The 12,756-nt window shown below is 38.3% G+C and overlaps 1 protein-coding gene across 7 annotated transcripts in view; it reads right to left on the bottom strand.

Moving 5' to 3' along the window:
- Window positions 1-560: 560 nt before the first annotated feature.
- Window positions 561-12,756, bottom strand: part of LOC123310174 (calpain-B-like) — a 32,636-nt gene continuing 20,440 nt past the window's right edge. For 4 of the 7 annotated variants that reach the window (XM_044893633.1, XM_044893624.1, XM_044893591.1 and 1 more), the window contains 7 exons: window positions 11,982-12,169; window positions 11,642-11,776; window positions 11,345-11,513; window positions 9,234-9,415; window positions 8,887-9,134; window positions 8,591-8,757; window positions 5,722-7,062 (listed from right to left, as the gene is read on the bottom strand). In XM_044893633.1, coding sequence (XP_044749568.1) covers window positions 6,157-7,062; window positions 8,591-8,757; window positions 8,887-9,134; window positions 9,234-9,415; window positions 11,345-11,513; window positions 11,642-11,776; window positions 11,982-12,169 — 1,995 coding nt within the window. In that variant the 3' untranslated portion in view covers window positions 5,722-6,156. Of the gene's footprint in view, window positions 815-1,678; window positions 1,875-2,557; window positions 2,686-3,722; window positions 3,862-4,568; window positions 4,670-4,855; window positions 4,899-5,721; window positions 7,063-8,590; window positions 8,758-8,886; window positions 9,135-9,233; window positions 9,416-11,344; window positions 11,514-11,641; window positions 11,777-11,981; window positions 12,170-12,756 lie in introns of those variants that run through there. The other 3 variants (XM_044893598.1, XM_044893606.1, XR_006537344.1) reach the window with 3 other exon arrangements.

The raw sequence follows: 12,756 nt of genomic DNA on the forward strand, positions 1-12,756 counted from the left end.
TTTAAATGCAAACTTTTATTGAATTTATTTTTGAATTTGAAAAGTTCAAGTTTCAGATCTGTAACTTCAAAGACAAAAAAGTTATGGAAACTTTTCGAAATCGTCAAAATCTCAATTTTTGCTAATAACTCAAAAGCGAAGAATCTTAGGAGGCTACGGCTTTCACCATTCTTTGTTTCTCTGAAAAAGAGCTAGGAATTGTGGCATCCGTTTTATTCTAGCTCTTATAGTTCTCGAGATCCCCTCAGTAGACAACGAATTTTGCCCACCCTATACTTGTTGAAGCAGCAATTCTTTACTAGTGATAATTTTGAATTTCCATCAATGCAAAAATAACAAAATCAGTATTAATTGCAAACATGGGATTTATTCTTTGTGGATTGGTGAAAATGTGATCCCCACAGTGTGGCAGGGACGGGAGTTCGGCCTCATGCGCATGCGCTCTATCGGTCTATCGATGATTTTACATTATTGTAAATTCGAAATACCCACCGATCCAGAATCCAGACCACGAACATAACAAATAGGAGAACGAGGAGGTTATAAATTAATTTCAGATATGCGATAAAATATTTTATATTGGAGAATCACATTCTAGTGGAATAAATAGAGAAAAATACATTGATATAAGTGTCTCGTATTGGAATTTCAGAACTTTGGCAGGGGTTACACAATCTCTTGAATCTTAAAAATACGTAAATGGCAGGCTGGATGATCTAATCACTGTTTCGGAATCAACAATAGAGAGTTGTTTCCACCCATTCTTCCCTCGACAAGATGAGAACGTCTTCTCGTTGTCGATGTTCGAATTTATCTGTGGAAAGTTGAAAATTGGAAGGTTAATAAAATCATTGAAAAAGCTACAGGACACTATTGTTAAAAAATCCTTCATTTTAAATTACGCACTTTCCATGTATAATTGAGGAGAGTGATGTTGCCATTCGAAAAACTCAACCTACCTCCATGATGTATACATGACAAACTCCTCAAGTATGCATGAAAATTTGCTCAATTAAAAAAAATTCATATAGCATCTTAGAACATAGAATATCAGGAAGGAGCTTTTTCGAATAAATGTGACGGGAATTGTGCGACGGAAACGGCCATATTGGTCTTCCAAGTTCTGATTTGAAAAGTGGCAGACTTGGAAGTCAAATGATTCTGTTATCTGTGGCCAAATGAACAAAGTGATGTTTTAACTTAATTTTGGTAATTTGGATTCTTGAAATTTGCTGGAAATAAGGATTTTGGATATTTTAGCGTGAATAATTCATAGGTAGGTGATTTTTTAAGCTGAATATCAGGTATTAATTATGAGTTTCTGAATTTCATGACATAACAAGGTTATCCCATGACAATAACACTCCATGGGCGTAGGTGATATTAAGTCATAGACATTAATACTATTGTATATAGTCAAGCAGTGTTAGGCGCGGTGAATTTCCGCTTTGATTATTTATCAATTTGAACGAGCGTGAAAAAGCTTCTGACTTTACGTCAGTGCTTTTCTAATTGTTTTGATTGATCAGAATCAACTGACTATTGAAGTTAGTTTTTTGGAAACTTCATTGCCCTACGCCACTGTTGAAACGGAAATATATGTCGGCCATATTTCTCCTCTATTCCGGAGCAATATGCTCCTTCCTGTTATTCTATATTCTAAGTATAGCATGAGTACCTATCATAGTTTTGAGTCTGACAGCGCAGAGCATGAACTCGTCGAAAGATATCTCTCTTTTTTCGTTTCCATATCGATGCATCAGAATGTTCAGCACGTGATTGGTCAACCTGTATCCAGCAGCACTCAAAGCGTTTCGTAGCTCGAATCCAGATAGAGAACCTGAGTTATCGATGTCGTACAGCAGAAAAGCTTTCTGGAAAAATTTTCAATCATTATATAGATCGAAATGTAATTGAAACTAAAAGAGAATAAGGAAAACCGCCAACTATAGCTTATAACTGCCTCGATACAGAATTCAGAATACCTACTAAACACGAATCGGAATGAATACTAGACAGAAAAATTAAAATTCGGAATCACCACTAAACTATCGCATGAATACCCAAGATAGAATCTTCGACCAGCGGGGGAACATCTCCTTCTATACACACCGGTGGGGTGTGGAAAAGGAATGTCTCCCACGTGCCAAAAATGAAAATGAAATTCGCGTCGATGTTAATGTCTTGACTCTGGCTGATTGCTCCTAGCGAACAAAAACTCCGTTATCTACGAATTCGAAATGTTTTTAACGGTGCTATATCGTTTTTCAGATCTGAAAAAGAAATAAAAACGGTCCGGAATGTTTACAGGTCTCCACGAATCCTGAAATGAGATTTAAAAGTATGCCAATTGAAATAACCAATGCGAATCATTCTAAAATGAGTGACAAATAAAACTTCTTTACAACGCGAACTTCATCTATCAATTAAACTGGTTCCTCTCTTAGGTCTAGTTCTTAGTAACGCTGCATGAACCCATCCTAAATCTTAGTTGCTACCGATTTTGAGGCATATGTGTGCTTATCCTTATTCGGGAAATTTTGGGTATAAATCTCACCCTCCAAGTGGACATCAGTTCCCACAGTACACTGAATTCTTCACGGCCAAGTTTTCCCGAGAAATCGGTATCCAACATGGCCACAATACATCGACATATCTCCTTGGAAAAAGTACCTCCTCTCAGCTCTGTAAGTACAATAATGAATTATATAACTAAATCCCATCTCTATCTATAGATATTTGTATGCAAGAAACAAAGATCATAGCCTCCTCACTGTAGACGTGAAAGAAAGGAGTATGATCTCCTACATCGAAACAAAGCCATCCAAGATGTGATTTCTGCAGCACCGTTGAAAGATCCATGCTCATCAGCATTCAATTATACAAGAGACTGAAGTTTCTGAAATTAAAATTTGAATCAAGCGGGTCAGAACCAGATCGTAAATTTTACAAAAGCGGTGATGTGTGCCAGTTATACAGAACATGCAATATATAGGCTGAAGAATTAAATTTTAAGACGGATATCAGGCAATTCACCACGGATGTCCGCGACTGAGTTCTTCAACCCTTAAATACAATCATGCAGACGTCGTTGTGCCAAATCATACCACTCATCAACACTGTTTTAGCTTTTTCTACTGCTTCTGGATTTTTGTTCACCATGCCGCAGCAGAGGTCGTAAAGATTGCAGAGGATTTCCCTTCCACTCGATGTTGAAGCTGTCGCTACCTCACCTTCGTTCGCTATTCCTGAATAAATCGCAACAAAAATGTTGAGAATAGCCCGAACTGAAAATTCGTCATTATTCAACAACCAGAGACAAGAGTTGTCTCTGTTTACAACTACAACTAAACAATAACTAGTCTCAGTATACGAGGACGCGACACAGACGGTCTGAAATTCCATTTTTATGAAGCGGAGACTTGAAACATTTCGAAAAGCCTGCGTGTTAAAGATGTTCCACCAAAAAAGTTGGTCCAGAGCGAAAAATCTTACGAGAATGGTATATCGACCAGGGAAATGAAAATATCGTTAAATTTGATTTCATCATGAAGAAACACCTGAAGATGCTCCGTGTTAGCGAAACACGGGAGTAGCTGAATAATTCACGTTAGTGCAAATCATGAAATTCACTTTTGAGTTTTACTGCTGTTCTGGAAATAAAAACTGAATATTTCTAGTTTGAGTGATGGATACATAACATACAAAAAATAACAACAAACCTGCTTGGAATGTTCTATCGAGTAATCCTTTCAACTCCAAGTAGTCGATTTCTTCGTCGTCTCCAGCTATAGTTTCGAAATCTATCAGAGATGCCTGTTTTCTTCTCAATTCTTGCTCGGTTCCCTTCTGCGATGTAATCTTGAAACAAGGAAGAAGTGATAATAATATCATGCACACAGTATCAACGCCATGTGGTCTATTCATTTTTATAATACATTTCCAAAGCTTTGGTTGTGGAAGTACTTTTTATTGATTGCCCCTGTGCTCATTTTAATCTATGATTTTATTCATTATATACTTTTTTTTATGAGAGCGATTTACTTTTTTGAAATATTAAAAAAATCACAATTTTTCTATTATTATTATATGAAAATTCAATATATTCCTTTATTCATACGATCCACGCAGACCTCAATACGGGCATTGCAGTGAATCAGTGGAGTGTACAAAGAGATAGTTTATCTATATGGAACTTGAAGGTCTGCAGGTCAAAAACGTCCAGTGGCGGAGGAACCCAATGAAGGTAAAAAATATTTGTGAGCTCTGAACAAATCTCCTAGCTTCTTTCCTGCAACATTTGTCCACCAAGTATATGGTTGTGCCATTATGCCACAGAAGGTATGTACTTCCAAAAATCGAGTCCAACAAGTTGCAAGGAGTGCTCAGTATCGTGAAAAACAAAAAGGTATACTTCAGATGTTCTGGAGAAATTCATCGCTCCTGTGATAGTTACCAATAGAGGTTCCAAATAATAGATAATGATTTAAGGGTGCGTATTTACTGAGATATCAAAAAGAATAACTCCCGGAAAGTTTTTAGTTGAAGTAATTGTGAAGACAACTCACTGTACAGCATTATGAAAAGGGGAATAGTTGGGGCTAACCTTCTGGGACTTTTTATCAGGGGGTGCAGCTTCCAAAGTAGTCGCTTGGGTGGGTGGCGAGATCTGAATGGAATCAATTCGAATTATTATTCATAGAATATTCATTTATAGCAAGGCGATCTGTAAATTTTCTGGATATACTTTTTAGTTTCGATTTATTTCATTTGGAGTAAAAAAAGGTTAGAATCGAGTTCTTTGAATTTGAACGGTAAATGGAAAAAATAAGTTGACTGAGCAGATGTTGCTTACCCTTTCATCTACTTTTCCATATCCTAAAGTTTCATCATGCTCTCTGTAAAAGAATTAAAAACTTAACTAGTTTATGAAGGGATCATGACATGCTTGTGCATGATATGACTAATGAAGCTCCTATGAAACGTTGAAAAGCTAAATTTTTCGACCAAATTAGATATTCCTCGGAATCGCTTTTCAAAATCTCGACTATGTCTATGAGGGATCTACACTACTATCAATAAATAAAAAAAAATTGAGTTTCATTGCTTTTTATTGGTTGGAGAACTTTTCGAATTCATAAATATGGAAGTTTAATATAAAATCGGTTAGGTTAGGTTAATTTCACTCTTGGTTTAATATTCGAAATATTATTCCACCGATTCTGAAACAGTAGGGAAAAATTGCAAAAATTACCCAAAAAAAATACACCACAGCTGAATAAAAAATAAATTTTCCAGGCGTTATACAAAAGCCATTAACAAAGCCAACAACAATGTGTGAACTTTACAAACACGTGTAATTTCCAACAAACGTTACACAAATGGGCAGAATATAATATAAATCCATTAAAAAAAGATTTGCTATCGAGCAAATTTAATCTAAGAGAAATGTAACTTATATTATCCATCACCTGAATTTTTCACGGTTAGTTCCAATGTGCGTTTAAAAGCTTTTATCTTCCAGATTTCCTAGAAGTTACTCACAGTAGTTCTGTACTAGAACTGTTTCCAGTCAATCTTCTATTTCAGTGAAATTAACTGTTATCTTATAAAAATATGTCATAAGCTATCGTTTTCGTGATTATATACTCTTCGATATACGTTTCAATGAGCATTTCATCTCACCATATTATTGTGTAAGTAGATTCAAATATAACTATCTATGTTACTTATCGTATGTATATATGTTTCCTTAATTTTTTTTCATGTACAAAAGGGCTCTCAAACTGAAAACAACGTGAGAAGAAAGCAAACAAAGCAGAGGTAGCATCTTAAGAGTTCAAACTATTCTGAATAAAAATTAAATATATGAATAAAGTTCAATTTACAAATGAACAAAAACAAACAGCATAGAGGCGGATAAAGAAAAAGTCAAGCCTTGAACTTGTGACAGCACAAAATTCACAAGCGTCGAGTTGCCTTGAGAAGAAGTCATACTTGAACATCGAAAATGTTCTTATCGAGTCCCGGATGACTCAAGCACCAGACCTTCCCAAGACATCTCAGATTATGTACACAGAACGAGTAAAAAAAATTAAACTAAGAATGTCATAAACATAATACTGTAAACCCCAAGATTCGTTATGGTCAAGTCCTTCACTTGAACAACTTCTTAAACAAATTCGTTATCGGTTCTAATTCTCTTTCGGCTCCACTCCTGTTGGGGGAGCTCGATTGGGGGGCGTATTGAGATTGGGGACTAGAAGGATAAGGGTTCTGCGGATACTGAGAGTACCCGCCTTGCGGAGGATAGCCACCTTGGGGTTGGTAGCCTCCTTGAGGGTATCCACCTTGCGGTGGGGAATAGCCTCCTTGTGGGTAACCCTGGGAAGCGCTCGGATAACCTGGATAGGCCGCTGGGGGTGGACCTGAAGGGTATCCTGGATTAGGATAGTTGTAAGGTTGCTGTTGAGGCCCCGGCGATTGCCCCGGGGTGGGGTAAGGTGGGGGATTAGGGTAGGGCGGAGCGTTACCGGCCGGGTAAGGTTGATTTTGGGGCTGCTGATTGCCGCCGAAGAGATCGGTGTGGAAGAATTGATTTATCAGGGAGGTGAACGGTTGCGTGAAAGGATCTTGGGGAAAGCTGGGGTTGTGTCGAGGTGGATCGGGACTGGGATAGCTAGGACCGCGTCCGGGATAGCCGGGGTACGAAGGGTCATCCCTGTGGGTGTCGAATCTACCGAAATGTCTACCGCTGCTGTAACCCCCTTCTTCACCGTCGCCAATCTCATTATCCCCCTCGTTGTACCCGGTATTTCTCATGGAATAAGAAGGACCATCGTACTGCATATTGTTCTGGTGCTCGGAGAAGACTCGTAGGAGGAACTCTCCCTCCTCGTTGGGCTCGTAAGTGGACGGCACTATGCAGTAGGTTCCCGGTGGCAGCTTGAACCTGCAGCTCACCTCTCGCAGGTTTATAAAGGACGGAGATCTGGCTACCGATGCGTTGTACTTGAAGAAGTTCAGGTCGAGCGGTTTGGGTACCCTGTCTGGGTTAGAGAGCTGCAAAAGAAAGCGAGAATTATTGTTGAAAAAAAATTAGATTTATTTAGAGGTTACATTGCACTGCGACCCCAAGGTCGTTGTTACAGAGAAGCCCTTTTATTTCAGAAAGGCATTGACGCCACTACAGGTAGACTCCAGGTATTCTCATTCGATAAAAGATATTTTTTCAATACAATAAAGAGTGATAATATTTCTGAAACTAATTTTCTTTGAAAATAGTCTCTACATAATATACAGGATATCTCAATAATAGATTCTTGAGGTCAAAAGAAACACTTTTTTCTTTTACTAATTTTCCCGAATCGGCTCGGTTTAAAAGATGCAGGCCCAGTTGCAGGAAAGTCCATTAAGATTTGATGCCCTATCAAAATTGAAAACTGTCATTTCTGAAGAGGAAAATGGAGGATTAAGATTTTAATGAAGTATTAAATTTTAATGGACTTTCCTGCAACTTGACGACAGAGGCTGTTGAAAAACCATAAAAAAAATATTTTCAGTTCCGAGACCTCAAGAATCTACTGTTAAAATATGTGTACGGGCCAAAGACACACCCTGCATTATACAGGGTGTCTTCAAAGGTGAGACTTTTTTTGACAGAAGGTAGAACTCATGAAAATAAGTCGTTTAACCAAAAATGAAATATCCAAGATGGCTGAGATAAAACCCCTAGAAGTTCGACAAAATTTCATTGAATTTCAAGTACGGGTCTGTGGGAGGTGACTCCGGCTTCGCAAAAACGAAACAAAACATAAACATATGGCTGGACAATGAATGGTTCAGTACCAAGTTCATCGGATTAGATGCATCAGGTCACTTTTGAGAGAATCATAATTGTTTTATAGTGCAATTTAGGGTGAAAAATGTAGAAGGTAGGGCAGTTTCTTGAAAGTGCTTCTGTTAGTTATGTTGAAAAAGTGCTATGATGTTTCTTTCATTTCATCCCATTTTTACGACGATTGTTGGAATGTTCGAACAAGAAGATTGTGATGCCCATTGGGAAAAAATTCGTGAATAATTTAGACGAATTTTATTGGTGAGATTTTGCAGTATTATTCTATGTTTTACACTTGTGCGCTCTAAGTCACTTCTGTCAGTTGGTATCGAAATGAGCCATTTCATAAAATCGTGTAAGTTACTAAAAAATAATGAGAACAATTCGGCAATCCTAAGTTTTCATTTTCATTACCACGTAAATATCGAATGAGCCAATATCCTATACGAAACCACAAGGTCGAATCAGGAGTTTTTTTCCACTGCTTTGCGATAATTCAGCTAACAAACGGTCTAGGGTCGTATAAGGATCTATTTCAGTAATCATTTCCAATTTTTTTTTTCAACTTTGATATTTTGACAGTTTTGTATAGGTGATTTTTGGTAAAACGCTTCATTTTGACCAGTTCTACCTTCTGTCTTCAAATACAGCCTGTATACATAGAAATTAAAGTGGCACTTTTGATCCCGAAGGAAAATGTTTGTAGCCCTGTGTGTTGTCAAAACTGAGGCTTCTTTATTCAAAGCAACTTACGTAATATATGGCGAAACCTATTGTCAACAGCTCCTCCCCTGAAACTGTTTTTATTTGTCTTCTGTTTTTCTGCATTAAGGCCACGATACAAGTACATTTGTTGTCATCATCGTCTTCATCTACTTCCGTTAAAGTTATCCTATATTGTGGATTGTTCCAAAAAGTTTCTGAAAGAAAAAAAAGAATCGCTCGTTAACAAGAGAAAAGGTATTTTCATGATTCGATGTTGAGATCATCATGGACTAGTAGTATATCGAAAAAGGTGTGAAATTAGAAGTTATCCCGAGGGATCTCACCTAGGAAATTTCTGCATCCACCAGCAGTTACTCCTCTCACCCAAGCTCCCTCGAAGATTGACATCTCCCATTTCTTCTTGTTCTGAGATTCGTTCTCCGACAAAGAGTCCGGATTCAAGTTGCATATCTCCAGTCGATCGAAGTGCTTCTCCCAGTCCTTGTACGACATCCAGAATTCGCCGTCGTTGTCGAATATCAACCCCAGCTTCTTCTTATCCGCGTCGAGAATGTATCTCCATTCTGGCGCCCTGAAATTGACCGATTAAATCCAAATCGTTGGCCGCTAACGTTCTGATCGGGTGATGGAGTTACCCAGGGGTCAATATTTGTCCCCGATATAAACTCACCCGTCGCTCCAGGGACCGTTCCATTCGACCTCGTTACCCCAGGGATTTCTCAGCCTCAGCAGAGGGATCTTTCCGGTGACATTCGGGGTGGAGATGTTGAGATATACCACTTTGGTGATACTGTAGGCGTGGCCACGGATGAGTCCTTCTGAGGTCTGGGCTTCCAGAACGTTCGGGTCAGGCTGGAATTAAAAAAAATACCTTATGATTCTCAAGGATTCCATTTTAGGCTCAACGACACCCACAAAAATGCGGTTGTGGTTGTGATATTAGAAATGCAAATAAGTTTCCAAAAAGACTGTCTCATCACTCTCATCATAAGGTTATGTTAAAATTTCAATGTAAAATGTATATTATAGGAAGCTTGAACATCTTTTTTTTTCGTTCTCAAATCTCATTCATGGGAAATTTTGATATATGTACTTCTTGAGAAGGGTGTGGTGAAGCTACGAGGATGTATTGATATCTAGTTAGCCTAGACTCCTAGACCATTTATGCATAAAATAAATATCTCGTTACCATAGCAACGAACAATAGCTCATTTGAAGTGTCAGAGTGAAGTTTGAGGTAAAAAAAGTAAACCAGAGTTACGCAATAAATTTAAAGAAAGAAAAAGTCCACCGAAATTGTGAAAATCGAAAAATTGGAGTATCCAGACATCATCAAGTACCTGCATTTAACACTCCAGTACTCGCGCGGGGTACTACAATACCCCAGGCTCCACGTATTGTTTATGTATCTATCAGACGCGCGAGTACTGGAGTGTTAAAAGGGTTAAGAGGTAAGCAGATTTACGAAGATATGCTTAATACCCTTGAGGATCAATGTCCTTCGTATGCGACCGTGAAAAATTGGACTGCAAGCTTCAAAAGAGGTAAATTTTCCATTGAAGGTTATGACCGATATAGGGAAGGCCAGTTTTTGTGTCAGTCCCCGAAAATATCGATGCAGTTCATGACATGATTTTATCAGACCATCGAATTGGGCTAAAACGGATATCTGAAGCACTGAATATTTTATACGAACGAGTTCATCATATAGTTCATGTCAATTTGGACATGAGGAAAATTGCTGCAAAATGGATCCCCAAATGTTTGAATGTTCACCAAGAGCGTGCAAGGGTAGAAGTATCGCGTTGGATCTGTGCTCGACTTGAAAACGATGTAGACTTCTTAAACCGAATTGTTACTATGGATGAGACTTGGGTACATTTCTACGATCCAGAAACAAAGCAACAATCGATGGAATGGCGACACTCTGGTTCTCCAAGACCTGAAAAGTTTCGTGTTCAAAAATCTGCTGGAAAAGTTCTTGCTTCAGTTTTTTGGGATTGCCATGAAGTAATCATGATTGATTTTTTGGGTAAGGGTAGAACATCTCTTTCCTCAACTGAAAAAAAGGTTAAAAAGTCGTAAATTTTCTTCCAACGAGGAGGTAATAAAAGCTGTGGAGGTCTGGTTTGCAGAACAAGAAAAAACCTTTTTTTTTTAAAGTTCTAGAGACGTTGCAGGTTCGCTGTAATAAATGTATCCAATATGGAGAGGAGAATATGTTGAGTAATAAAATATGACATTGAAATTTTGTTTGGTTCTATCGTAAGCTAAGAATTTTTCAATATATCATCGTATACTTCAAGTTAAAAAAAATTGTGATTGCTGAAAATCAATAAATAAATTATCTGTTAATATATTACTATGCAATTATTGTTCTGTATAACGGTGAAAGTGACGACTTATCTAATTATATTTAACAGCTCTATTTGCAAATTGGGGTTGTTTATCTCCATATCTCCAATGTAATAACACGTGATAACATAAAAAGCCAGTACTGTCAACAGATAATAACGCTGAAATTAAAATATGAAATTAAGATAGGGCGGATAGCAGGTTGTAGGCACGAAAAATTAATTACATCATCTAATTTAGTTGAAAGCTCTGGGGTTGATGACATAACACTGAAATATTGAATGGATGGAAATTGTAATTGAACGAAATTTTTTTGCAACCATACAAGAATTAAAGGTACAGAGATTTTGATGATGAGATTCAACGAATGCACGAATTGATTGGGGGAAAAACTAATTAAAGAATACTCGGCTCTTCTCCACCTACCTCTAGCGAACAACCCATAAGAGAAGCACGTTGGAAGGCCTTTTCCAGAATCTTGAAGAGGTTGGGAGGTGAATTTTCCAATTCGTACATCTCCGTCACACCACCTGTGAAATCTTCCATTGCTTCGCATGTGGAACCTCCCTTCAGAGCCTCGTACGATCCGTGCAATCTGAAACAGAAAAAATTGTAGTACTTGTTGTTCAATATATCACTCCTTAATGGTTACACAGGAACTTGGGAATCGATTGTATGGGAATTTCAAGAAGGAAATTTCAAGATATGTTACGATGAACTCACTTGGCGTATGCCTTTTCTAGTAATGCGCTCCAGAATTCATTTTCTTCCGTTGAATGGAGATAGACCAACTTTCCCCCATCTGTTGGAAGCCTATCGTCTATGACTATGTCCACCCATCTACCATACTGCCAAAATCTGGAAAGAAATACTTCAAATCGAGTCTGAGCAAGACGCAAACAATACAAGTACTAGTTGACATTTCCAAGCCTTGGTAATGGTATGTTTATGCAATGATAAATGATATACTAACAACTTATCAACTCTTTAGCCATCTGCTGAGCGTTTGCGTTTGCGCAACAAGGAGAATCCCAAAAGGAGAGATAGTAAAACGCCGACTTACCTAAAATGGAATATTCCAGCGTAATCTTCGCCGAAACCCTGATCGTCTGGTACGATTTGGAAGAACAACCTCCTGTACATGGTCAGGTTCGCCACTGCTGCCAACAGCCAACAGTCGCCCAACTCTCCTTGCTGTACGTCGAACCTGGAAAAACCTTCCACGAAGAGCTGGGGATCATCGCAGATTTCCTGAAAAGAATTGCTCAATTCACCAAGCTGACCTTGGGTCATTTCTCGATGGAGTAAGGCTAACAATCATGCACCTCTTCCCCTCCAGAAGTCTTGGAGGAATCTGGAAGAACTCTTTGATCGACCGTGTAAAGTTCTGATGTTTTTTTATTGCGATGGGTGAAGAATAATCGAAACTTTTTCATTTTCAATCATGTGAACCTCTATTTTAACGGTTCATCCGAATTCCCCACTTCGATTTGCAGGCCCGGATCTAGGGGGGGGCAAGCGGGGCGCTTGCCCCGGGCGCCAGCTCAAGGGGGCGCCAAAATCAACCAGAGGTTAAAATTTTTTTACTTTTGATTTTCTCGTAAAAAATTAATTTCCTAGTGCTAAAATGGAAAGTGTAGAATGGAAACATGATAAACCATCACTATGCCTAAAATCTTTAAAATCAATGAGGGATCAATTAACTGCATATTATTCAGTCATCTACGAATGACCGCCACACTTGGGTGAAAAAGGTTGAAAGATCTGATATGTTCACACTGCGTCCAGCAGTAATTTCTTTGCCTGTCGACTCATCGCCTTCTCATCTGGAACTAAGG

The sequence above is a fragment of the Coccinella septempunctata genome, chromosome 1 (assembly GCF_907165205.1).
Source record: "Coccinella septempunctata chromosome 1, icCocSept1.1, whole genome shotgun sequence".
Classification (NCBI taxonomy): domain Eukaryota; kingdom Metazoa; phylum Arthropoda; class Insecta; order Coleoptera; family Coccinellidae; genus Coccinella; species Coccinella septempunctata.